General features: G+C 36.7%; 3 protein-coding genes across 3 annotated transcripts in view; 1 reads left to right on the forward strand and 2 right to left on the reverse strand.

Moving 5' to 3' along the window:
* Positions 1-7,672, reverse strand: part of ndufa8 (NADH:ubiquinone oxidoreductase subunit A8) — a 12,769-nt gene extending 5,097 nt beyond the window's left edge. Inside the window, exons 1-3 of the mRNA XM_062055126.1 lie at positions 7,478-7,672; positions 2,874-3,037; positions 558-723 (exon numbers count right to left, since the gene is read on the reverse strand). Coding sequence (XP_061911110.1) covers positions 558-723; positions 2,874-3,037; positions 7,478-7,528 — 381 coding nt within the window. The 5' untranslated portion in view covers positions 7,529-7,672. The remainder of the gene's footprint in view (positions 1-557; positions 724-2,873; positions 3,038-7,477) is intronic.
* The window catches only part of si:ch211-243g18.2 (uncharacterized protein LOC559906 homolog), a 237,527-nt gene that overhangs the window by 63,894 nt on the left and 147,095 nt on the right, over positions 1-26,538 (reverse strand). The gene's annotated exons all lie outside the window — the stretch shown is intronic.
* On the forward strand, positions 7,913-24,660 carry morn5 (MORN repeat containing 5). Its single transcript, XM_062055125.1, has 7 exons — positions 7,913-8,134; positions 8,215-8,246; positions 11,840-11,907; positions 11,982-12,129; positions 15,794-15,905; positions 15,976-16,107; positions 23,862-24,660. The coding sequence occupies exons 1-7, from the start codon at positions 8,119-8,121 to the stop codon at positions 24,065-24,067; spliced, it is 714 nt and encodes a 237-aa protein (XP_061911109.1). The 5' UTR covers positions 7,913-8,118; the 3' UTR covers positions 24,068-24,660.

Here is a 26,538-nt window from a genome sequence, read left to right on the forward strand (position 1 = left end):
TATTTGAGTTTTGTCTCTCTTAGAATTAAAAATGTCGGGCAAAGCGAGACCAGCTTGCTAGTAAATAAATAAAATTTAAAGAATAGAGGCAGCTCACTGGTAAGTGCTGCTATTTGAGCTATTTTTAGAACAGGCCAGCGGGCTACTCATTTGGTCCTTACGGGCTACCTGGTGCCTGCGGGCACCGCGTTGGTGACCCCTGCTGTAGTGTAATGCCAGCAGCTAAAAGCAACTGTGTGAGAAAGTATACTCGAATATCACCATATAGTCATTTTCTATATCGCACAGAGACAAACCCGCGATATATCGGCCAGCCCTATAATAAAGTAAAACACTTTATAGCCTCAATGCAGATTTTATAGAAAATAGTTACGAATACACAAAGATTTTTTTCTGCTTGTCGTAGACTTCATTATTTTGTGTAATAAATGCACATTGAAATTGTACTTGTAACAAGTCAGCATGAATAAATATCAAATATAAATATAAACATAAATATACATATAAATATGAACATAAATATATATACAGTGGGCGGTGCACAACAAAAGACTGACCTTGGACAGCTCTCCGAGCTGGGGTCTCACCCAGTCCAGCTTGTCGAGGACGCAGCCGTCGAAGGCGTTCTGCTGCTTGCGACAATGGCGCAGCTCGGCTAAATTGGAATAGTCCAGACAGGTCCAGTACTCGGTGAAGGACTCGGCGCAGTTCCCCTTGATTTGCCTGACAGCCACAATCACACCAGCTGAAGCGCCATGACGGACATTTTCACAAACTATAACCACAACAACCGCAACCAGGAACGTATTGTTAAGATGACCTCATCCACAGTAATTGTGTCAGCTGGACCTGTTAGGGTCTGGAACAGGAACACTCCTTTTTAATGAGGGCCACTTTGTTTTTAATGAGGGCCACATCGCAATTAGGGCTCAGATGGCCACTTGAAAGACATGACAAGCCATCCTAAATTATGTTGAAAACCACATTCAATGACATGGCAGGCCATATTAAATGATGTGGCAGACATTTTTAAAAAATGACGTGACGGGCCACATTGAATGATGTGGCATGCTACATACAAATGATGTGGCAAGCAACTTTAACAGAGGGTGCAGACCACATTCAATGACGTGCCACATACAAATGACGTGGCAAGCCACATTAAACTCTGTTGCAGACCACATTCAATGACGTGGCGTGCCGCATACAAATGATGTGGCAGACTACATTCAATGACGAGGCGGGCCACACAAAAATAATGTGACAAGCCACCCTAAATGATGTTAAAAACCACATTCAATGATGTGACAAGCCACCCTAAATGATGTTAAAAACCACATTCAATGATGTGACAGGCCACTTTAAATGACGTGAAGGACCACTTTGAATGATGTGACAGGCCACCTTAAATGATGTGACAGGCCAGTTTAAAAAAATTACGTGAATTGAATGATGTGACAAGTCTCATAAAATCAGTGTTGCAGCTAGGGGTGTAACGGTACACAAAAATTTCGGTTCGGTACGTACCTCAGTTTAGAGGTCACGGTTCGGTTCATTTTCGGTACAGTAAGAAAACAACAAAATATAAAAAAAAAATTTTATTTATTTACCAAATTTGCAAAATCTTCCACCAAAAATATTTTTCTTAGTGGAATATTTGATGTGAAGTAATGGGAACCTTGGATAGGTCAATAATTCATAATAACATTGATTTTGATTCAATATTATGTTTTGAGCAATGAGTTTGAAAGAAAAACATTGCAACTTTTTCTAAATTACATTTAACCTTTAAGCTTTTTTTATTTCACTTTTGTTATGTTTTTGTTTATTTTAATAGTATTTTTAGAATGTGCCGTGGGCCTTTAAAACATTAGCTGTGGGCCGCAAATGGCCTCCGGGGCACACTTTTGACACCCCTGCTATAGATAATAAAAAATGATATCTGATAAATCTATGGATGAAAAGCAGAGCCTGGCGACGCATGCGCATTTATCATAACTCTCTCACTCTCTATCACCAATGCTGCTGCGCACCTTCACAACTTGTTTTGTTTTTAACCCCTTCTTAACCCTGAACGTACATGGAAAATACACGCAACCCTAACTCAAAATGCCGGACATTTGAGGCATTTAAGAAACTCCGCCCTGACAGCTCCGCAAAAGAGGACACGTCCGGTGAAAAGAGGACATATGGTCAGTCTATCCTAGCCCGTTAGCTGCTAGCATGCCGTGTGTTGTGCCTCGGTGTGCATTGTTTACACAACGTGCGTTACACTACTTAATATCTCCGTATGGAAACTCGTTCGGTACACCCCCGTACCGAAACGGTTCAATACAAATACACGTACCGTTACACCCCTGGTTTCAGCCCACATTCAATGACGTGACGGGCCACATTGAATGATGTGGCAAGGTACATACAAATGATGTGGCAAGCAACCTTAACAGAGGTTGCAGACCACATTCAATGATGTGGCACGCCACATACGAACGATGTGGCAAGCCACTTTAAATGACACGGCAAACCACATTCGATGACGTGACACATAAAAACGACGTGGCAAATCACATACAAATGATGTGGCAAGCCACCCTAAATGACGTGGCAGACTACATACAATGACGTGGCGGGCCACTTAAAAATCATGTGACAAGCCAGATACAAATGACGTCGCAGACCACATTCAATGACGTAGCAGGCCACACTGAATGATGTGACAAGCCACAAAAAAAATAATATTGCAGACTACATTTAATGATGTGGAAGACCACATTTAATGACATGGCAGGCCACATAAAATGATGTGGCAGGCCAGGTCTGCCTTGAGTTTGACACCTGGTCTAAAAGAAGGTCAATAAAGGTAAGTGTGGTACCTGAAGAAGTTGAGCGCACACGCGGTGACTTTCCTCCCTTCTTCCAGACACTTGCGGGGGTCCTTTTCCTCCCAGCGACAGAGCATGAACTCCTTGCTGGGCTTGTCACACTGCGACCCAAAGTGGTGAGCTGCCGCTTTGAGCACCGCCGAGGACACGTTGACCTGGGGACAAGATCAACAATCTATAAGCTACTTCCTTAGGTACACCTGTGCTCGGGATGTCATTAGGGCTGGGCCGATAAAAAGCTTTCAGTATGTATCACGTTAAGACAGGGGTCACCAACCTTTTTGAACCAAGGGCTACTTCTTGGGTACTGATTAATGCGAAGGGCTACCAGTTTGATACACACTTAAATAAATTGCCAGAAATAGCCAATTTGCTCAATTTACCTTTAACTCTATGTTATTATTAATAATGAATGATATTTACACTTAATTGAACGGTTTAAAAGAGGAGAAAACACAAAAAAAATGACAATTAAATTTTGAAACATAGTTTATCTTCAATTTCAACTCTTTAAAATTCAAAATTCAACCGAAAAAAAGAAGAGAAAAACTAGCTAATTCAAATGTTTTTGAAAAAATTTAATTTATGGAACATCATTAGTAATTTTTCCTGATTAAGATTAATTTTAGAATTTGGATGACATGTTTTAAATAGGTTAAAATCCAATCTGCACTTTGTAAGAATATATAACAAATTGGACCAAGCTATAGTTCTAACAAAGACAAATCATTATTTCTTCTAGATTTTCCAGAACAAAAATTTTAAAAGAAATTCAAAAGACTTTGAAATAAGATTTAAATTTCATTCTACAGATTTTCTAGATTTGCCAGAATAATTTTTTTGAATTTTAATCATAATAAGTTTGAAGAAATATTTCACAAATATTCTTTGTCGAAAAAACAGAAGCTAAAATGAAGAATTAAATTAAAATTTATTTATTATTCTTTACAATAAAAACATTTTTTTTACTTGAACATTGATTTAAATTGTCAGGAAAGAAGAGGAAGGAATTTAAAAGGTAAAAAGGTATATGTGTTTAAAAATCCTAAAATCATTTTTAAGGTTGTATTTTTTCTCTAAAATTGTCTTTCTGAAAGTTATAAGAAGCCAAGTAAAAAAATTAATGAAATTATTTAAACAAGTGAAGACCAAGTCTTTAAAATATTTTCTTGGATTTTCAAATTCTATTTGAGTTTTGTCTCTCTTAGAATTAAAATGTCGGGCAAAGCGAGACCAGCTTGCTAGTAAATAAATACAATTTTAAAAATAGAGGCAGCTCACTGGTAAGTGCTGCTATTTGAGCTATTTTTAGAACAGGCCAGCGGGCTACTCATCTGGTCCTTACGGGCTACCTGGTGCCTGCGGGCACCACGTTGGTGACCCCTGCGTTAAGACATGTCATCAATTGCAATGGAAAAATGTGTTCGATAAAACATTCATTATATATATTCATACTTTTGTTCTTCTTTGTCGGGGGGCCACATGGAGACAAATCTGCTCCCAAGTGGGCCGAATTGGTAAAATCACGGCACGATAACTTAAAAATAAAGAAAACTACAGATTGTTTTCTTTGTTTAAAAATAGAACAAGCACATTCTGAAAATGTACAAATCATAATGTTGTTTTTTATACTGTTGCACTTAATAGTATTCTATCTTTATTTGTCTTTATTTATACTTTCTGAATAAATTATATGATAATGTTTATCAGTCAACTCATTGGTGTTCATTTTCAATCTATCAAGCTAAAAAAAATATCAAAATCAAATTAGAGGATGTTATTAATGTAGTTTGCTCATTTTCATGTGGTTTATTTTTTATACATATGTAACATAATCTACAAAGATACAAATAATTGCTATTACGACATCTAGTGGACACATTTAGAACAGCCGTTTCTTTCATTCAAACATTTCGGCTCATTATTTTACTTGGCAAACTCATCCCGCGGGCCTATTCCGGCCCTCGGGCCATACGTTTGACACCCGCGCTCTATGGTAACCGATCAACGCAGGAAGTAATCAGTGGGAGTGACACGCGAACAGCCAATCAGGTAACAGCATCAACAATCAAGTTTGGTTGTCTGGCAGGTGATTCTTTGCATGGAGTGAGAAGAGAAAGTAAAACAAAATCACTACTTTATTGCAAAGTGTAAGATAACTGTTCAATTTTTTTACACAGAAATTCAATAGTTAGAGATGCTACCTCAGTAGAAGCATTTAAGTCCCATCATAAAACTCATTTGTAAACTCAAGCCTTTAAATAGACCCCCCTTTTAGACCAGTTGATCTGCCGTTTCTTTTCTGCTCTGCAGAAAAGAGATCACAGATTTGGCGCACAGATTTGGTGACCACAGATGAGGCGCTAGCTGTCCGAAGTCGGGACCCAGGTCGGACCACTCATCTGTGCATCGGTTGGGGACGTCTCTGTGCTGCTGACCTGTCTCCACTCAAGATGATCTCCTGCTGGCCCCACTATGGATTGGACTCTCACTATTATGTTAGATCCACTATGGACTGGACTCTCACTACTATGTTAGATCCACTATGGACTGGACTCTCACACTATTATGTTAGATCCACTATGGACTGGACTCTCACACTATTATGCTAGATCCACTATGGATTGGACTCTCACTATTGTGTTAGATCCACTATGGACTGGACTCTCACTATTATGTTAGATCCACTATGGACTGGACTCTCACTACTATGTTAGATCCACTATGGACTGGACTCTCACACTATTATGTTAGATCCACTATGGACTGGACTCTCACACTATTATGTTAGATCCACTATGGATTGGACTCTCACTATTATGTTAGATCCACTATGGACTGGACTCTCACTATTATGTTAGATCCACTATGGACTGGACTCTCACACTATTATGTTAGATCCACTATGGACTGGACTCTCACACTATTATGTTAGATCCACTATGGACTGGACTCTCACAATATTATGTTAGATCCACTATGGACTAGACTCTCACAATATTATGTTAGATCCACTATGGACTGGACTCTCACACTATTAAATAGATCCACTATGGACTGGACTCTCACTATTATGTTAAATCCACTATGGACTGGACTCTCACACTATTAACTAGATCCACTATGGACTGGACTCTCACTATTATGTTAGATCCACTACGGACTGGACTCTCACACTATTAACTAGATCCACTATGGACTGGACTCTCACTATTATGTTAGATCCACTATGGACTGGACTCTCACACTATTATGTTAGATCCACTATGGACTGGACTCTCTCACTATTATGTTAGATCCACTACGGACTGGACTCTCTCACTATTATGTTAGATCCACTATGGACTGGACTCTCACACTATTATGTTAGATCCACTATGGATTGGACTCTCTCACTATTATGTTAGATCCACTATGGACTGGACTCACACTATTATGTTAGATCCACTATGGACTGGACTCTCACACTATTATGTTAGATCCACCATGGACTGCACTCTCACACTATTATGTTAGATCCACTACGGACTGGACTCTCTCACTATAATGTTAGATCCACTATGGACTGGACTCTCTCACTACTATGTTAGATCCACTATGGACTGGACTCTCACACTATTATGTTAGATCCACTATGGACTGGACTCTCTCACTATTATGTTAGATCCACTATGGACTGGACTCACACTATTATGTTAGATCCACTATGGACTAGACTCTCACTATTATGTTAGATCCACTATGGACTGGACTCTCACTACTATGTTAGATCCACTATGGACTGGACTCTCACACTATTATGTTAGATCCACTATGGACTGGACTCTCACACTATTATGTTAGATCCACTATGGACTGGACTCTCACACTATTATGTTAGATCCACTATGGATTGGACTCTCACTATTATGTTAGATCCACTATGGACTGGACTCTCAGACTATTATGTTAGATCCACTATGGACTGGACTCTCACACTATTATGTTAGATCCACTATGGACTGGACTCTCACAATATTATGTTAGATCCACTATGGACTAGACTCTCACAATATTATGTTAGATCCAATATGGCCTGGACTCTCACACTATTAACTAGATCCACTATGGACTGGACTCTCACTATTATGTTAAATCCACTATGGACTGGACTCTCACTATTATGTTAGATCCACTACGGACTGGACTCTCACACTATTAACTAGATCCACTATGGACTGGACTCTCACTATTATGTTAAATCCACTATGGACTGGACTCTCACTATTATGTTAGATCCACTACGGACTGGACTCTCACACTATTAACTAGATCCACTATGGACTGGACTCTCACACTATTATGTTAGATCCACTATGGACTGGACTCTCTCACTATTATGTTAGATCCACCATGGACTGGACTCTCACACTATTATGTTAGATCCACTATGGACTGGACTCTCTCACTATTATGTTAGAGCCACTATGGACTGGACTCTCACACTATTATGTTAGATCCACTATGGACTGGACTCTCACTATTATCCTGTTAGCCTCACAGCTAACTCGCGAGCTAGCCGTCCCCGCTAATTCCCCATGCGAATATCCGCTCACCTCGTCCACATTCAGCTCCTGGGAGGCGGGGACCTCGGGCGTTGAGGGCATTGCTGCATGTGTGTGTAAACAACACACAAACAGACGGAAAACGCCAGATAAACTTTGAAGGTCTTCTCGTCGAGGGGCGACGAGGCAGAGGAGAAGGTCAGTTCAAACACGGCCCGATACGTTTGCGCATGCGCCAAGTGTTAGTGACTTCCGGTCCCGAGTAGACGGCTGTTTTTCAAAATAAGAGCTGAAGGCATATACTGTATAACAGCTCATAACAGGAACTTAACATCACAAAGAGGCAAGTCCATAACAATAGGTTGCATAACGTTAAACTAAATTTTTAAAAAAATAACTTGTCCATCCACATTGTTCATCATTTAAAATGTGACGCTTTCCTCCGTTGGCTGTCAACGAGTCATCATCTTCTGACGTCATCTCGTGTTGATGACGTCAGAAGCAAGCGCCCCAATCGACAGAACCCGCATGCGCACTAGTTGTAGGGTAAAGTATAAATAGTTTATACGTTCAGATTTTTTTATTTTTTTTAGTTATCACACACGAAGTGACTAAATGATTTAACACAAGTTGGCTAAATCGTGTCGTTTTGCGTCGGTTGCCGCGTTGCCATGGTGACTGTACACAATTGAATGCTGCTTTTTGGAGGTAAGTAGTGCTCAGTGACGAATAACATCAGAAGACAGCTCATTTGTTTATATTAATTTGTTGTCTTTGTGTTTTCTTAGTGCCCACGGCTTCCGACTTTATACTGATACAGGTATATAACACTGACAAACTTCAAACTTTCCCAGAAAAAATAGCAAATCCCTTCTAGCTAGGGTTGTACAAAATAAAGCTTGGGGGAAAAAGGCGGAACTGGATGCTGCCTGAACCAATCAGAGGCCACAATACTGAACAGTGCGCTCTGATTGGTTTAGCCTCATCTAGTGGCCGCTACTACTGTAGCATATATTTACAGTTCATTTAGTCATTTTTATTCTTGAAAATGTTCAATTCAGGCCAACATTAGCGTGCTAACTTTTTTAGCGCATTTTCAGCCAAACACCTCAGAGTTCTATGACTTGGTGCTTGACACATGTTAACTTTTAGCATGCTAATGTTAACATTCTGACATGCTAACTTTTTTCGCCAACGTTACAGCCATATACCATGGTACTTTTACACATGCTAACTTTTAGCATGTTTACGTTAGCACTGTAGCATTTTGACATTAGCATGCTAAGTTTTTTAGCCAATTTCGCAGCCAAACACTTCTGAGTCATATAACCTGGTACTAGACATGCTAAATTTTAGCATGCTAGCACACCGACATTAGTATGCTAACTTTTTTTAGCCAATTGTCAGCCAAACACCCCAGCGTTATATGACTTGGCGCTTGACCCATGTTAACTGTTAGCATGCTAATGTTAACATTCTAGCATGCTAACATTTTTCGCCAACGTTACAGCCAAACACTTCAGAGTCGTATAACATTGTACTTGACACATGCTAACTGTTAGCATTTTAACATTAACATTGTACCATATAAACATTAGCATGCTAACTGTTTTGGGGGGCCAATTTTGCAGCCAAACACCACAGAGTCATACAGCATGGTACTTGACACATGCTAACTTTTAGCATGTTTACGTTAGCACTGTGGCATATTGACATTAGCATGCTAACTTTTTTAGCCAATTTGGTAGCCAAACATCTCCGAGTCATGTAACCTGGTATTAGACACATGCTAACTCTTAGCATGTTAATGTTAGCATGCTAGCACGCCAAAATTAGTATGCTAACTTTTTTAGCCAATTGTCAGCCAAACACCCCAGCATTATATGACTTGGCGCTTGACCGATGTTAACTGTTAGCATGCTAATGTTTTTCGCCAACGTTACAGCCAAACACTTCAGAGTCGTATAACATTGTACTTGACACATGCTAACTGATAGCATTTTAGCATTAACATTGTACCATATTAACATCAGCATGCTAACTTTTTTAGCCAATTTTGCAGCCAAACACCACAGAGTCATACAGCATGGTATTTGACACATGCTAACTGTTAACATGTTAATGTTAGCATTGTAGCATATTTACATTGGCATGCTAACTTTTTTCACCAACGTTACAGCCGAACACGTCAGAGTCATATACCATGGTACTTGACACATGCTAACTTTTAGCATGTTTACGTTAGCACTGTTGCATTTTGACATTAGCATGCTAACTTTTTTAGCCAATTTTGCAGCCAAACACTTCCGAGTCATGTAACCTGGCACTTGACACATGCTAACTTTTAGCACGTTAATGGTAGCATGCTAGCACGCCAACATTTGTATGCTAACTTTTTTTGCCAATTGTCAGCCAAACACCCCAGCGTTATATGACTTGGCGCTTGACCCATGTTAACTGTTAGCATGCTAATGCTAAAATTCTAGCATGCTAACATTTTTCGCCAACGTTACAGCCAAACACTTCAGAGTCGTATAACATTGTACTTGACACATGCTAACTGCTAGCATTTTAACGTTAACATTGTACCATATAAACATTATTAGCATGCTAACTTTTTTTGGGGCCAATTTTGCAGCCAAACACCTCAGAGTCATAACATGGTACTTGACACATGCTAACTGTTAGCATGTTAATGTTAGCATTGTAGCATATTAACATTAGCATGCTAACTTTTTTAGCCAGTTTTGAAGCCAAACACCTCCGAGTCATATAACAGGGTACTTGACACATGCTAACTATTAGCTTGTTCGCTTTAGCATTGTAGCATACTAACATTAGCATGCAAACTTTTTTTTTCCAATTTTCAGCCAAACACTTCAGAGTTATACGACTTGGTACTTGTCACATGTTAACTGTTGACATGCTAACGTTAACATTCCAGCATTCTAACTTTTTCGCCAATGTTACAGCCAAACACGTCAGAGTCATGTAACACGTTACTCGACACATGCTAATGGTTTGCATGTTTGTGTTAGCATTGTAGCATATTAACATTAGCATGCTAACTTTTTTTTAACCAACATTACAGCCGAACACCTAAGATACATACAACATTGTACTTGACACATGCTAACTGTTAGCATTGTAGCATATTAACATTAGCATGCTAACTTTTTTTTTGCCAATTTTGCAGCCAAACACCTCAGAGTCATAACATGGTATTTGACACACGCTAACTGTTAGCATGTTAATGTTAGCATTGTAGCATATTAACATTAACATGCTAACTTTTTTAGCCAGTTTTGCAGCCAAACACCTCAGAGTCATATAACAGGGTACTTGACACACGCTAACTATTAGCATGTTCGCTTTAGCATTGTAGCATACTAACATTAGCATGCTAACTTTTTTTTAACCAACATTACAGCCGAACACCTAAGATACATACAACATTGTACTTGACACATGCTAGCTGTTAGCATTGTAGCATATTAACATTAGCATGCTAACTTTTTTTTGGCCAATTTTGCAGCCAAACACCTCAGAGTCATAACATGGTATTTGACACACGCTAACTGTTAGCATGTTAATGTTAGCATTGTAGCATATTAACATTAACATGCTAACTTTTTTAGCCCGTTTTGCAGCCAAACACCTCAGAGTCATATAACAGGGTACTTGACACACGCTAACTATTAGCATGTTCACATTAGCATTGTAGCATGCTAACTTTTTTTTTCCAATTTTCAGCCAAACACTTCAGAGTTATACGACTTGGTACTTGACACATGTTAACTGTTAACATGCTAACGTCAACATTCTAGCATTCTAACGTTTTCGCCAGCGGTTACTCGACACACGCTAACTGTTAGCATGTTTACGTTAGCATTGTAGCATATTAACATTAGCATGCTAACTTTTTTTTGGGCCAATTTTGCAGCCTAACACCTCAGAGTCATAACATGGTACTTGACACATTCTAACTGTTAGCATATTAACATTAGCAAGTTTACATTTTCGGCCAATTTTGCAGCCAAACACCTCCGCTGTGTAACTTGGTACTTGATTCAACATACTAACAACTTTTTTTTAGCTAATTTTACATACATACTCTTGATAGTCATATGACTTGGTTCATGACAAATTCTAACTGTTAGCATGCTAACAATAGCATTTAAGTCCGACTTGCTCATTTCAGCATTTCACACGCAATTTCTCCCAAAATTGCATATGCAATTTTTTGGTGCAATGTTCTTACTTTTGTCTTTATGCACATTTCAGTAGTTTCAACAAATGCATCGACACATTTTCAAACATGTTCATCACAAAAAGAGTTTTTTGTTTAACCATACTGACTTAAAAGTATTTGTTGCTGTTTTTATTGCCGGGCGTCTACTTGCTGACCACCAGGGTTACAACTCAAGACTCAAAATGGAGCTGACAGGAAGCAGTTACAAGGGGACGACGCTAAATCGCAGGCGAGTAAAGGCTATCACAACAATGATATATACACGTCAAAGTGGGATTGACATCACGTATGTTCCCTCCGCAGGATGGAGGGAGAAGGGGAGTACACCTTCCCCTCGCAGACCAAGTACATCGGGGAGATGAAGGACGGGATGTTCCACGGCACAGGGGTGCTCCACTTCCTGAATGGAAGCAAATACGAGGCCACCTGGGAGAATGGCATCGCGATACAGGTGTGTGTGTGTGTGTGTGTGTGTGTGTGTGTGTGTGTGTGTGTGTGTGTGTGTGTGTGTGTGTGTGTGTGTGTGTGTGTGTGTGTGTGTGTGTGTGTGTGTGTGTGTGTGTGTGTGTGTGTGTGTGTGTGTGTGTGTGTGTGTGTGTGTGAGTAAGTACTTAATACATCTGGTCCCTTTTAAAGCAATCACTCACTATTCTTCGTCTACTTATTAGGTTACACTTAAGTCTTTTCCTTTTGTAAAGACCTACCTCTCAATCACTGCAATTAAAGGCCTACTGAAAGCCACTACTACCGACCACGCAGTCTGATAGTTTATATATCAATGATGAAATCTTAACATTATAACACATGCCAATACGGCCGGGTTAACTTATAAAGTGACATTTTAAATTTGCCGCTAAACTTCCGGTTCGAAACGCCTCTGAGGATGACGTATGCGCGTGACGTAGACCGGGGAACACGGGTATGCCTTCCACATTGAAGCCAATACGAAAATCTCTGTTTTCATTTCATAATTCCACAGTATTCTGGACATCTGTGTTCGTGAATCTGTTGCAATCATGTTCATTGCATTATGGAGAAGGAAGCTGAGCAAGCAAAGAAGAAAGTTGTCGGTGCGAAATGGACGTATTTTTCGAACGTAGTCAGCCACAACAGTACACAGCCGGCGCTTCTTTGTTTACATTCCCGAAAGATGCAGTCAAGATGGAAGAACTCGGATAACAGAGACTCTAACCAGGAGGACTTTTGACTTGGATACACAGACGCCTGTAGAGAACTGGGACAACACAGACTCTTACCAGGATTACTTTGATTTGGATGACAAAGACGCAGACGTGCTACTGTGAGTATGCAGCTTTGGCTTCTAAACATTTGATCGCTTGACCGTATGTGCGCAACTTTTTTTTGCGTATGTACGTAACTTTTTTAAAATATATAAGCTTTATGAACCTTGGGTTAGGTGAACGGTCTTTTGGGCTGAGTGATTGTGTGTGTTGATCAGGTGTTTGAATTGTATTGGCGTGTTCTATGGAGCTAGGAGCTAGCAGAGGAGCTAGGAGCTAGCGTAACAAACACGCAGGTGTTTTTATGCAGGATTAATTTGTGGCATATTAAATATAAGCCTGGTTGTGTTGTGGCTAATAGAGTATATATATGTCTTGTGTTTATTTACTGTTGTAGTCATTCCCAGCTGAATATCAGGTCACCCCCGGCTCTCACAGCATCTTCCCTTTCTGAATAGCTTCAACTCCCCACTAGTCCTTCACTTGCACTTTACTCATCCACAAATCGTTCATCCTCGCTCAAATTAATGGGGAAATTGTCGCTTTCTCGGTCCGAATCTCTCTCACTTCATGCGGCCATCATTGTAAACAATAGGGAACTTTGCGTATATGTTCAACTGACTACGTCACGCTACTTCCGGTAGGGGCAAGCCTTTTTTTTTATCAGATACCAAAAGTTGCAATCTTTATCGTCGTTGTTCTATACTAAATCCTTTCAGCAAAAATATGGCAATATCGCGAAATGATCAAGTATGACACATAGAATAGATCTGCTATCCCCGTTTAAATAAAAAAAATTCATTTCAGTAGGCCTTTAAGCTCATCAATTCAGGCTAACCTCCTCCAACCTCAAAGGAAAACGCTCTCCCTGACCACCTGCGGGCACCACAGACTGTAAATGCTTTTAAAAAAGGCTTAAAAACCCTTCTTTTTAAAAATGCCTTTTTTTTAGATATATGTGTGCTAGTTCTAGCTATTAGGCTGTTCTAGTTATTTTTTTTAAAGCTATTTATTTTACTTGTTGGGGGCAGCTATTTGTGGTTTTAGCGTTGTTGTTTTTTAAATGCACTGTGGCACTTTGAGGTTGTTGGCTCAATGTAAAGTGCTTCTACAAATTAAATCTATTATTATTATTATTATTATTTTTAAAAACCACGCCAACTATGAACTGTGACTCAACGGAGCCAAAACTCGTGTAATCTTGCTATTCGCTATGCCGACCAATGGCATGCTGGGATCACTTGTTGCTAGGCAGAACTCACAGGGCGTTGAATGCGAACTGGCCCCATGGAGAACAATTTGCAAGCAAGGGAGATTTTTAGTCTGACTTAGGCGTCATTTATGGCCTGAAAGTTGTTTTTGTTTTTATTTATTAAAAATATAATTTAGTTTTGTCGCCTGTGATAGGCTGTTTTTTTATTGATTTGATTAGCAAAGGGGTGTCCAAAATAATTACACAACAAAGATAGGGGGCTGGTTATGAATAATAAAACGTTAATAATATAAACACCATAATAAATTAGTAGCACAAATGTAGCACAAAAAAATTTAGACAAGTTTGGGGAGATTTTGACAAGGTAGGGGGCAGGATGACATCATTTGTCGGAAAATGTACAAAGCCCAAAAGCAGTGAAGTTGTCACGTCGTGTAAATGGTAAATAAAAAGAGAATACAACAAATCCTTTTCAACTGATATTCAATTGAATAGACTGCAAAGACAAGATATTTAGAGTTCGAACTGGTAAACTTTGTTATTTTTTGCAAATATCAGCTCATTTGGAATTTGATGCCTGCAACGTGTTTCAAAAAAGCTGGCACAAGTGGCAAAAAAGACTGAGAAAGTTGAGGAATGCTCATCAAAGACTTATTTGGAACATCCCACAGGTGAACAGGCTAATTGGGAACAGGTGGGTGCCATGATTGGGTATAAAAGCAGCTTCCATGAAATGCTCAGTCATTCACAAACAAGGACGGGGGCGAGGGTCACCACTTTGTCAACAAATGCCTGAGCAAATTGTTTAAGAACATTTCTCAACTAGGAATTTAGGGATTTCACCATCTACGCTCCGTAATATCATCAAAAGGTTCAGAGAATCTGGAGAAATCACTGCACGTAAGCCATGATATTACACACCTTGGATCCCTCAGGCGGTACTGCATCAAAAAGCCACATCAGTGTGTAAAGGATATCACCACACGGGCTCAGGAACACTTCAGAAAACCACCGTCAGTAACTACAGTCGGTCGCTACATCTGTAAGTGCAAATTAAAACTCTACTATGCTAAGCCAAAGCCATTTATCAACAACACCCAGAAACGCTACGCTGGGCCCGAGCTCATCTAAGATGGACTGATGCAAAGTGGAAAAGTGTTCCGTGGTCTGACGAGTCCACATTTCTAATTGTTTTTGGAAACTGTGGACCAAAGAGGAAAAGAACCATCTAGGGTGAAAGTGTAAAAGCCAGCATGTGTGATGGTATGGGGGTGTATTAGTGCCCAAGACATGGGTAACTTACACATCTGTGAAGGCACCATTAATGCTGAAAGGTACATACAGCTTTTGGATCAACATATGTTGTTATCATGGACGCCCCTGCTTATTTCAGCAAGACAATGCCAAGCCACGTGTTACAACAGCGTGGCTTCATAGTAAAAGAGTGCGGGTACTAGACTGGCCTGCCTGTAGTCCAGACATTGAAGGCTAAAATATGAGAAGGGAGACTGTTGAACAACTTAAGCTGTACATCAAGCAAGAATGGGAAAGAATTCCACTTCAAAAATGTGTCTCCTCAGTTCCCAAACCTTTACTGAGTGTTGTTAAAAGGAAAGGCCATGTAACACACCAGACAATAATCCTCATCCTCCCAACAAAAGGGCTCGTTCACCTTCGCTGACGGCCTGCCCTACCAGGAGAAGGACTGGGACTACTGCGACGGCCAGGACCGACGCTTCTACACGGAGAGATGCCACGGACTCCGACCCTCAGGTTGCCGTCGTCTAACCATGTCGGCGAGTCGGACTTGACGACTGTAGTCACCTGGTTTGTGCCGATTCAGGTGAATCCCAGCTCACAGACCTGCATCCGCCGCGCGACATTCCTGGCGGCTGCTACGACTGCGGGGACGGTTTCTACGAGCCCACCACCAGGACCATCACCTCCTACGACGGGACCTTCCTCAGAATGGCAGGTGAGATAAGACGTGTTGATATCTCCACTCCATCATGTCAAAATCTTCAAGTCATTCGCTACCATTTTTTATTTGTTTAAAAACAAAAATTCCAGGAATTTTCCTATTTCTTAACCATAGGGCAGGGGCCCACTGCTGGACTGCAAGTGTTTTTGCCATTAAAAAAAACCCCAGCTAGATCTGAGGTTGATCTAGAGATGTAAGCGTTTAAAAAAACTACTTATTTTAAACATTTTTATGACTGAGACCCTTGTGGGTCCCCGAGACCAAAGTTGAAGGGAGCCCTAAAGGTTTAAAAAAAACTATATACTGTATTGGTTTTGAAAATGGAAAAATATCAAAATGGCCCCCGCATGTTTTTACTTTTCAGTGTTCGGCCCTCCGTGGAAAACGTTTTGACACCCCTGACTTAAAATCATATTTCTTAATGTGATTCCCACAAATGACAACAACAACAACAACGTGTAATTGTCATAAAAATAATGAAACAATAATACTTGAAATATAAAATAAAAACTGATGAAAAACAAATTGACATGCAATTATGTGTTGCTAAAATAAATAAACAATTTAGTCCCAAAGGAGTGTCTTAACTAGACTCTCACTAAAATCAAAGTGCAAATAAAAAAACATCTGTACCACTTTAGTCATAATTTTTGCAGTTAGGAATATATTATAAAAATAAAGCATTTTCGATAAACATAAATGTTATTATTTCTTAAATTACAAAATATTTAAAATTGCTTTCCTTGGCCTACACATACAAATAAAAAAAATGTCTATATATATATATATATATATATATATATAGACTTTTTTTTTCTTATTTAATATTTTTTTATTTATTTAATTTAATTTAATTATTATTTTTATCAAATAGAACTAAAATAATATTACAGAAATTATAAAATATAATTAATCATAGGTGTCATAAAAATAATGAAAATCGTAATTGTCAATATAATAAAAAGATCAGATGTATTAGTATTAGTATTTTGTTTATATTAATGTGATTCCCACAAATGAAAAGAACAACAACGTGTAATTGTCATAAAAAGAATGAAATAATAATACCTGAAATATAAAATAAAAACTGATGAAAAACAAATTGACCATGCAATTATGTGTTGCTAAAATAAACAAACAAATTAGTCATTGAGTGTCTTAACCAAAAAATCACTAAAATCAAAGTGCAAATAAAAAAACATCTGAACCACTTTAGTCATCATTTTTGCACTTAGGAATACATTATAAAAATAAAGTATTTTCGATAAACATAAATGTTATCATTTCTTAAATTACAAAATATTTAAAATTGCTTTCCTTGGCCTACACATACAAATAAAAAAATGTCTATATATATATATGTATAGACTTTTTTTTTTCTTATTTAATATTTTTTTATTTATTTAATTTAATTATTATTATTTTTATCAAATAGAACTAAAATAATATTACAGAAATTATAAAATATAATTACTCATAGGGGTCATAAAAATAATGAAAATCGTAATTGTCAATATAATAAAAAGATCAGATGTATTAGTATTAGTATTTTGTTTATATTAATGTGATTCCCACAAATGACAACAACAACGTGTAATTGTCATAAAAAGAATAAAATAATAATACCTGAAATATAAAATAAAAACTGATGAAAAACAAATTGACATGCAATTATGTGTTGCTAAAATAAACAAACAAATTAGTCATTGAGTGTCTTAACCAAAAAATCACTAAAATCAAAGTGCAAATAAAAAAACATCTGAACCACTTTATTCATAATTTTTGCACTTAGGAATACATTATAAATATAAAGTATTTTCGATAAACATAATTGTTATCATTTCTTAAATTACAAAATATTTAAAATTGCTTTCCTTGACCAATACATACAAATAAAAAAATAGTCTATATACAGTATGTATATATATATATAGTGGTTAGATTGTCCGCCCTGAGATGGGTAGGTTGTGAGTTCAAACCCCGGCCGAGTCATACCAAAGACTATAAAAATGGGAGCCATTACCTCCCTGCTTGGCACTCAGCATCAAGGGTTGGAATTGGGGGTTAAATCACCAAAAATGATTCCCGGGCGCGGCCACCGCTGCTGCCCGCTGCTTCCCTCACCTCCCACAGGGTGATCAAGGTTGATGGGTCAAATGCAGAGAATAATTTTGCCACACCTAGTGTGTTTCTGACAATCATTAGTACTTTAACTTAATATATATATATATTTGTATTTATTTATATTTTTTTATATTATTTTTTTAATTATTATTATTATTATTATTTATTTTTTTATTTTTTTATCAAATAGAACTAAAATAATATCACATAAATTATAAAATACAATTAATCCATAGAGGTGTCATAAAAATAATGAAATCGTAATTGTCAATATAATAAAAAGATCAGATGTTTTAGTATTAGTATTTTGTTTGTATTAATGTGATTCCCACAATTGACAACAACAACAACATGTAATTGCACGAGTAAAAATGGTTACATATGCACTGAAAAGGGACCTAAGATGGAACCCTGCGGAACTCCCACTACCCACTGAGAGCGAGTGGATTTTGGAACAATAATAACATGTTACACTTCTAGCAGCGCTCTGAGTGTGTATGTGTATGGTCACACACACACACACACACACACACACACACACTATAATGTAGAGGAGGATGCTCCTGTATCCTGCAGGGATTTATTCTGCAAGCCAAGGAAGTGTCGGGGGGCATTTAAAGAGGGGATTTATTGCCTCATGTCTTCCCGTCCAGCAGGATGCAATGATGATGGAAGACAGGGACTGACCCCCCCCATTATCTAATCTGCTTTTAGGGACCGTAAAGGAGCTTCTGTACGTAAGACAAAATAAAAGTCAGCTTGTTTGATTTGAAAGATCTGACATTACTTTCACTTCCATCAGCAGATGTGTATGTCGTGCTCCTTAGTTACTGTTGCTAACGCCAACAAAACATGCCTCGCTGGCCTGGCGCCAAGATGCAGAACAATAGTGGATATTCCCCAAGTGGTCATGTATTATTTTGAGCGCCAGGGGCCACACATAGTGTGTGTGTGTCTGCAGTGACACTTCTTCACACAGAACAAAGAGGTCAGATCTCCATCATGCCTATACATTTTAGCCTGGGACCTTTCTCACGTCCTGTAATTCAGGGGTTCTCAATTTTTCCACTACAGAGGGGACCGGGCCCCACTCAAATATTAACACTCAATTAGTCATCTTACTCTTAATCATATTCAATAATTATACCTAACCTACTTACAGTTTACCAGGCTTAGGTCAGGCTGATTACAAACATAAATATATATATATATATATATATTTGTATTTTTTATTTTTATTTTTTTTTAATAAAATACAACTAAAATCATATTACAGAAATTATAAAATATTTAATCATGGATGTGTCATAAAAATAATGAAATCATAATTATCAATATAATAAAAAGATCAGAGGAAAAATAAATTAACGTAAAATTATGTGTCGCTAAAATAAATAAATGAATGAATAATAAATATGGTTTTTTTTAGCCAAACTCAATAAAATTTAAGTGCAAATGAAGATACAACTTTACCACTTTAGTCATAATTTTTGCCCATGACAATATATTATGGAATATATTTTATTTAATATTTTCAATTAAACATAAACGTTATCATTTCGTTAAAATACGAACTATTTAGATTGTTGTCAGCTCAATAAAAAATGCTTTCATTGACCAACACATACAAATATTCAATATATCATTGTTTTCATATACAATAAAACTAAAATAATATTTGATACATTATTATGGAAGTGTCATAAAAATAATGAAATAATAATGCTCAATAAAATAAAATACTTTAGTAATACTGGGATGACATTTTTTTTTCCTTACCAACACTTAAAAATGTTCAATGTATTATAGTTAATTATTATCTATTAAACATAAATGTTATCCTTTCCTAAAATACAAAACATTTAGATTATTGACAGCTCATTAAAAATTGCTTTTCTTGACCAACACATAAAAATATTGCATGTATTAATATTTTTTCCATGAAATAAAACTAAAATAATTTCACATAAATTATGAAATGTTTTTGATTATGGAGGTGTGATACAAATAATGAAACAATAATTACAATAAAATAAATAAATACTTCAACAATAGTGAAATTAAAAATGTTTTGTTTATTACCAACATTTAAAAATGTTCAATATGCTACATTTAATTATTTTGTATTGAACATAAATGTTATCATTTGATGAAATAATTATATTTATAAATATTCAATACAGAATGTTGTTTATATGTAAAATGATATTGATATATTAATTATGGAGGTATCATTAAAATAATGAAACAACAATATATAATGAAATAAATACTTTAACAATAGTGAAATACAAAATAATGTTGTTCTTTACCAATATTAAAACATTTTAGATATACTACATTTAATTGTTTTTAATTAAACGTAAATGTTCATTTGCTGAATTAATAATATTTATAAATATTCAATATATTATTTTGTTTATATATAATACTATATTTCTTATATTAATTATGGAGGTGTCGTAAAAAATTATGAAATAATACTCAATAAAATAAAAATACTTAAACAATGTTTTTCATTATCAACACTTAATGTTTAATATATTATATGTAATTATCTATTAAACATAATGTAAATACATGATATTTACATTATTGACAGCTCATTAAAATTGTTTTTCTTCACCAACACATAAAAAGATTCCATGTTCAAATGTTAAATTATTAAACATAAATATGATCATTTCCTAAAATATATAATATTTAGATTTTTTTTACAGTGCATTAAAAATTATTTCCTTGACATAATCATTTGAACGTCGATTTTATTTCATGTAATTGTGACCATTTCCTGGCAGAATAAAAAGTCAATAATAAATATGCAGATGAAAAGAAAGAGCTTTTCTTGCTAAAAATCAATTGTGCAAAGTGAGAGGTAATTATGTGCGACGCTATAATGAGTCCTCCAACACTCACTAAGCTGCCAAATCAAACTGCAGGTCATTTTTTTTTTTTGTGTGTGTCCCCCCCAAAAAAAGCATCAAGTGGTAAATTTGTCAAATCAAGATAAGCCTCACAATTAGGAGCAAACAACTTCTCTGCTCCACTTCAGACACCTCTGTGAAAGGAAGGCCTTTTTATTTTCTTGTTGTGGTTTCCCTCGTGCTCGCCAAACGGCGCAGATAATGCGGCGGTTAGCGCTGAGACGCGAGCTAATTACGGGGGGCCTTCTCTTCAGGAGCGCGCGCAGCTGCACGCACTTGAGCGTCCCCGCGGGCCCCGGCCACCGCCCCCCCGGGTTGGTGGGAGCACGCCCGTGCGGGGGCCCTCCATTGTGGCGGGTGATTGTGTGTCATTTGCCCGCCACTTCACGCCGCAAACTCCCTGCCAATCTTTTATTTTCCTACCTGCTCCGAGCTTCAGGCTTATTTTTTCACGGAGGCGGGGCCAATTGAACCTATCAGCAGCTGCAAACATTTCCAAAGGTAATTACCGCCGCCCACGTGCGGCGCGGCGCCGGGTCAAGAGGTTTCTGCCTTGGCCGCAAGCCCCGCCCCCCGCAGAAAAGCAGGCATTAATGATGATTGGATTGAACCCTCGTACTCGGTGCCATGGGTCCTGATTATATAGCGTATCCAGTTAGCGATAACATTGTCCACTTCCTGTCCGACTTGTTCACCACACACGCTACACAAACCACCACGAGTTACCAGGAGACGCCATTTTGCACTTTTAGCACTTTTAGCACCTTGAACAAAAAGGTTTTGCCAAAAAATGACTCAGAAACGCTAACATAATAGCTGTTGTTGTTTTACATGCTAGCACTTTACTACTGTAGCACCTAGCTCGTTAGCAATGATGACTATTGGCCCTTGTCGTGTTTGCAATGATGACTATTGGCCCTTGTCGTGTTTGCAATGATGACTATTGGCCCTTGTCGTGTTTGCAATGATGACTATTGGCCCTTGTCGTGTTTGCAATGATGACTATTGGCCCTTGTCGTGTTTGCAATGATGACTATTGGCCCTTGTCGTGTTAGCAATGATGACTATTGGCCCTTGTCGTGTTTGCAATGATGACTATTGGCCCTTGTCGTGTTTGCAATGATGACTATTGGCCCTTGTCGTGTTTGCAATGATGACTATTGGCCCTTGTCGTGTTTGCAATGATGACTATTGACCCTTGTCGTGTTTGCAAAGATGACTATTGACCCTTGTCGTGTTTGCAAAGATGACTATTGGCCCTTGTCATGTTTGCAATGATGACTATTGGCCCTTGTCGTGTTTGCAATGATGACTATTGGCCCTTGTCGTGTTTGCAATGATGACTATTGGCCCTTGTCGTGTTTGCAATGATGACTATTGGCCCTTGTCGTGTTTGCAATGAAGACTATTGGCCCTTGTCGTGTTTGCAATGATGACTATTGGCCCTTGTCGTGTTAGCAATGATGACTATTGGCCCTTGTCGTGTTTGCAATGATGACTATTGGCCCTTGTCGTGTTTGCAATGAAGACTATTGGCCCTTGTCGTGTTTGCAATGATGACTATTGGCCCTTGTCGTGTTTGCAATGATGACTATTGGCCCTTGTCGTGTTTGCAATGATGACTATTGGCCCTTGTCGTGCTGCCTGCGAACTGTGACGTGTGTGTGTTTTTGTTGTGTTGTTGTGCTGCTGCGTTGTGTTGTTCTGCTGTGTTGTGCTGTATTATGATTTGTTGTGTTGTGCTGCTGTGTTGTGCGTTGTTGTCGTGTTGTGCTGCTGTGTTGTTTGATGATGTGTTGTGCTGTTTTATGATTTGTTGTTGTGTTGTGCTTTGTTGTTGTGCTGTGCTGCTGTGTTGTGTTGTGCTGTTTAATGATGTGTTGTGCTGTTTTATGATTTGTTGTGTTGGGTTGTGCTGCTATGTTGTGGTGCTGTGCTTTGTTGTGTTGTGTTGTGCTGCTGTGTTGTGCTGTTTGATGATGTGTTGTTTTGCTGTGTTGTGCTGTTTTATGATTTCTTTGTGTGGTGTTGTGGTGCTGTGTGGTTGTGTTGTGGTGCTGTGTGGTTGTGTTGTGCTTTTCTGACGTGTTGTTCTGATGTGTTGTTGTGTTGTTCTGATGTGTTGTTGTGCCGTATAATGATGTGTTGTGTTGTTTTGCTGTGTTGTGCTGTTTTATGGTTTGTTGTGTTGTACTGCTTTGCTGTTGTACTGTGCGACGCTGTTGTGTTGTGCTGTTGAGTTGTGTTGCCGTGTGCTGTCATTTTTTTTTTTATTATTCAGCTGTGATTATTTTCAAGGCATTTATTGTCATAATTAAATATGTTTTCATCCTGTTTTAGTTGTGAAATAATCAAGTATGTGGAAAATAAACAAAACACTTTATTTGAATACTCTGAACTTTTTAAAGTGTTGGTTAAAAAAAATAAAAATAATGTATGACTATTTATGGATCATTTTGTGGCAGGATTCAAATGTGTATTATTATTATTATTATTATTATTATTATTATTAATAGTATTATTATTACAGTACCATTCTTATTATTATTGTTATATTATTATTATTGGAAATATGTATCATTATTAGGGTTTTTTGGTCTAGTATATTTTATATTTATTTTGTGTGTTACAAAAATAATTAAAGTGTTTGTTTGTTTTTGTTTGTTTTTTTAAATAACCAAAATGACTTTTCATCCTCAGACGACTCGGAGCATGCGTGGATCGTGCGATATTGTCGCAAGGCCGACTGTCCCCCTCCCCCACCGGAGGCGGAAGAAGAAGAAGAAGAAACACAAACAAAAGAAGAAGAAGAAGAAGAAAGAGAAGAAGAAGAAAAAGAAGAAGAAGAAGAAGAAGAAGGAAAAGAAGCAGAAAAAGAAGAAGAATCCGGTTCCAGTGTGGACTAACAAGCTATATTTTCTCCGTTTTGCGTGTAAATATAACCCTAAAGTGTGTAAGTTTCGTCACCTTCAACGCCGCGACTCTCGCTGGCCGCCATTGTAGTTTGTCAGCACGTGTTGGGGCGAGTGGTGCGTTCAAGGCAGCTGGTTTTTTGCAGCTTCCAAGTGGACACTCTAGGTGCGCGCTAAAAAATAAATAAAAAATGGCCACCAAACGACGATCTTTGTTTACATCAAGAAGCTAGCTGCTCGCTAGCATGAACAATTGTAGTATATTCCAACACGTCTTATTAGACTTAGACTTCCTTTTTATTGTCATTCAAATTTGAACTTTACAGTACAGATAAGAACGAAATTTTGTTACATAAGCTCATGGTAGTGCAGGATAAAAAAGCTATAAGTAAATAAATAGATTACTGTACAGATGAATATATTGCACTTTTTCGCATGCGTCCACGTTTTTGGATGTATGTTATATTGTCTTTTTTATTCCAGCAAGTTAATCCATTTTGGGGGGAGTTGAGGGGATAATTATGATGCGTTCAAGAGTCTTACGGCCTTATTGCTTTGTATTAAATATAAAATGTGTATTAGAAAGAAAGTGGAATTGTATTTTGTTTAATACAATAAACCTTTCACAATCAAATCACTGCTTTTTATTAACTATAACGTTTACTCTCACTCTGACCTTAATGCAAATAGAATTGTAAAAATATTGTATATTTTTCTGTATTTTATATGTATATTAGTACTATTTTTGTATGATAAAACATTACATTTACAAATTATACTAGTAGTTATAATTGTATATATTTTTATTTTTATGACTTTATAAAATATTGCGTTGACACTTAACACAAATAGAATTAGAATTTTTTTTTTCTGTATTTATATTTTTGTACTATTTTTGTATGATAAAACATTACATTTACAAATTATACTAGTTGTTATAATTGTATATATTTTTATTTTTATGACTTTATAAAATATTGCGTTGACCCTTAACACAAATAGAATTTGAAGATTTTTTTTTTCTGTATTTATATTTTAGTACTATTTTTGTATGATAAAACATTACATTTACAAATAATACTAGTAGTTATAATTGTATATATTTTTATTTTTATGACTTCATAAAATATTGCGTTGATCCTTAATGCAAATAGAATTTTAAAAAATATTTAAAACATTTCTGTAATATTTAATATTTATTTCAGTACAATTTTAGTATGATAAAACTTTACATGTATAAATTATACTAGTCTTGATAATTCTATATTTTTCTGACTTGTAAAAATCCTTGATCCTAAACGACAATTTACAAAAATATTACATTTTTCTGTGTATTATTTTATATTTATTTTAGTACTATTTTTGTATGATAATACTTTACATTTACAAATTATACTAGTATTTATAATTGTATATTTTTATTTTTATGGCTTTATGAAATATTGCATTGACCCTTATTGCAAATAGAATGAAATAACATTACATTTTTTCTGTATTGTTTTATATTTATTTTAGTACCATTGTTGTATGATAAAACTCGACATTTATAAATTATACTAGTCGTGATAATTGAAAATTGTTAATGACTTATAAAATACTGCATTGACCCTTAATGTGGGGCGGTATAGCTCGGTTGGTAGAGTAGCCGTGCCAGCAACTCGAGGGTTCCAGGTTCGATCCCCGCTTCCACCATCCTAGTCACTGCCGTTGTGTCCTTGGGCAAGACACTCGACCCACCTGCTCCCAGTGCCACCCACACTGGTTTAAATGTAACTTGGATATTGGCTTTCACTATGTAAAAGTGCTTTGAGTCACTAGAGAAAAGCGCTATATAAATATAATTCACTTCACTTAATGCAAAATTACATTTTTGTATTTTATATTGTACTATTTTTGTAAGATAAAACTTTCCATTTACAAATCATACTAGTTGTTGTAATTGTATATATTTTTATTTTTATGACTTTATAAAATGTTGCGTCGACCCTTAATACAAATAGAATTAAAGAACATATTTTATATTTTTCCATATTATTTTTGTATTATTTTTCTGTAATATTTCATATTTATTTTAGTACCATTTTTGTAAGATAAAACTTTACATTTACGTTATACTAGCCGTGATATTTGTATATATTTTTATTTTCATGACTATAAAACAATGCATTGATCCTTGCTGCAAATAGAATAAAATGATATTTTATTTTTTTCTGTATTGTTTTATATTTATTTTAGTACCATTTTTGTGTGCTAAAACTTTACACGTATAAATTATACTAGTCGTGATAATTGTGTATTTTTATGACTTATAAGATATTGCATTGATCTTTAATGCAAAACAACAATTTACAAAAATATTTTATATGTATTTTAGTATCATTTTTGTGTGATAAAACTTTACATTTATAAATTATACTAGACGTGATATTTGTATACAATTGTATTTTTATGACTTGTAAAATATT

The sequence above is a fragment of the Entelurus aequoreus genome, linkage group LG08 (assembly GCF_033978785.1).
Source record: "Entelurus aequoreus isolate RoL-2023_Sb linkage group LG08, RoL_Eaeq_v1.1, whole genome shotgun sequence".
In the NCBI taxonomy this organism is placed as follows: domain Eukaryota; kingdom Metazoa; phylum Chordata; class Actinopteri; order Syngnathiformes; family Syngnathidae; genus Entelurus; species Entelurus aequoreus.

Excerpts from the sequence above, each read along its gene's own strand:
- morn5 (XM_062055125.1), top strand. Across the intron at positions 8,247-11,839 it reads CCGACTTTATACTGATACAG|GGTTACAACTCAAGACTCAA; the intron begins GTATATAACACT and ends GCTGACCACCAG. Across the intron at positions 12,130-15,793 it reads AGAATGGCATCGCGATACAG|GGCTCGTTCACCTTCGCTGA; the intron begins GTGTGTGTGTGT and ends TCCCAACAAAAG.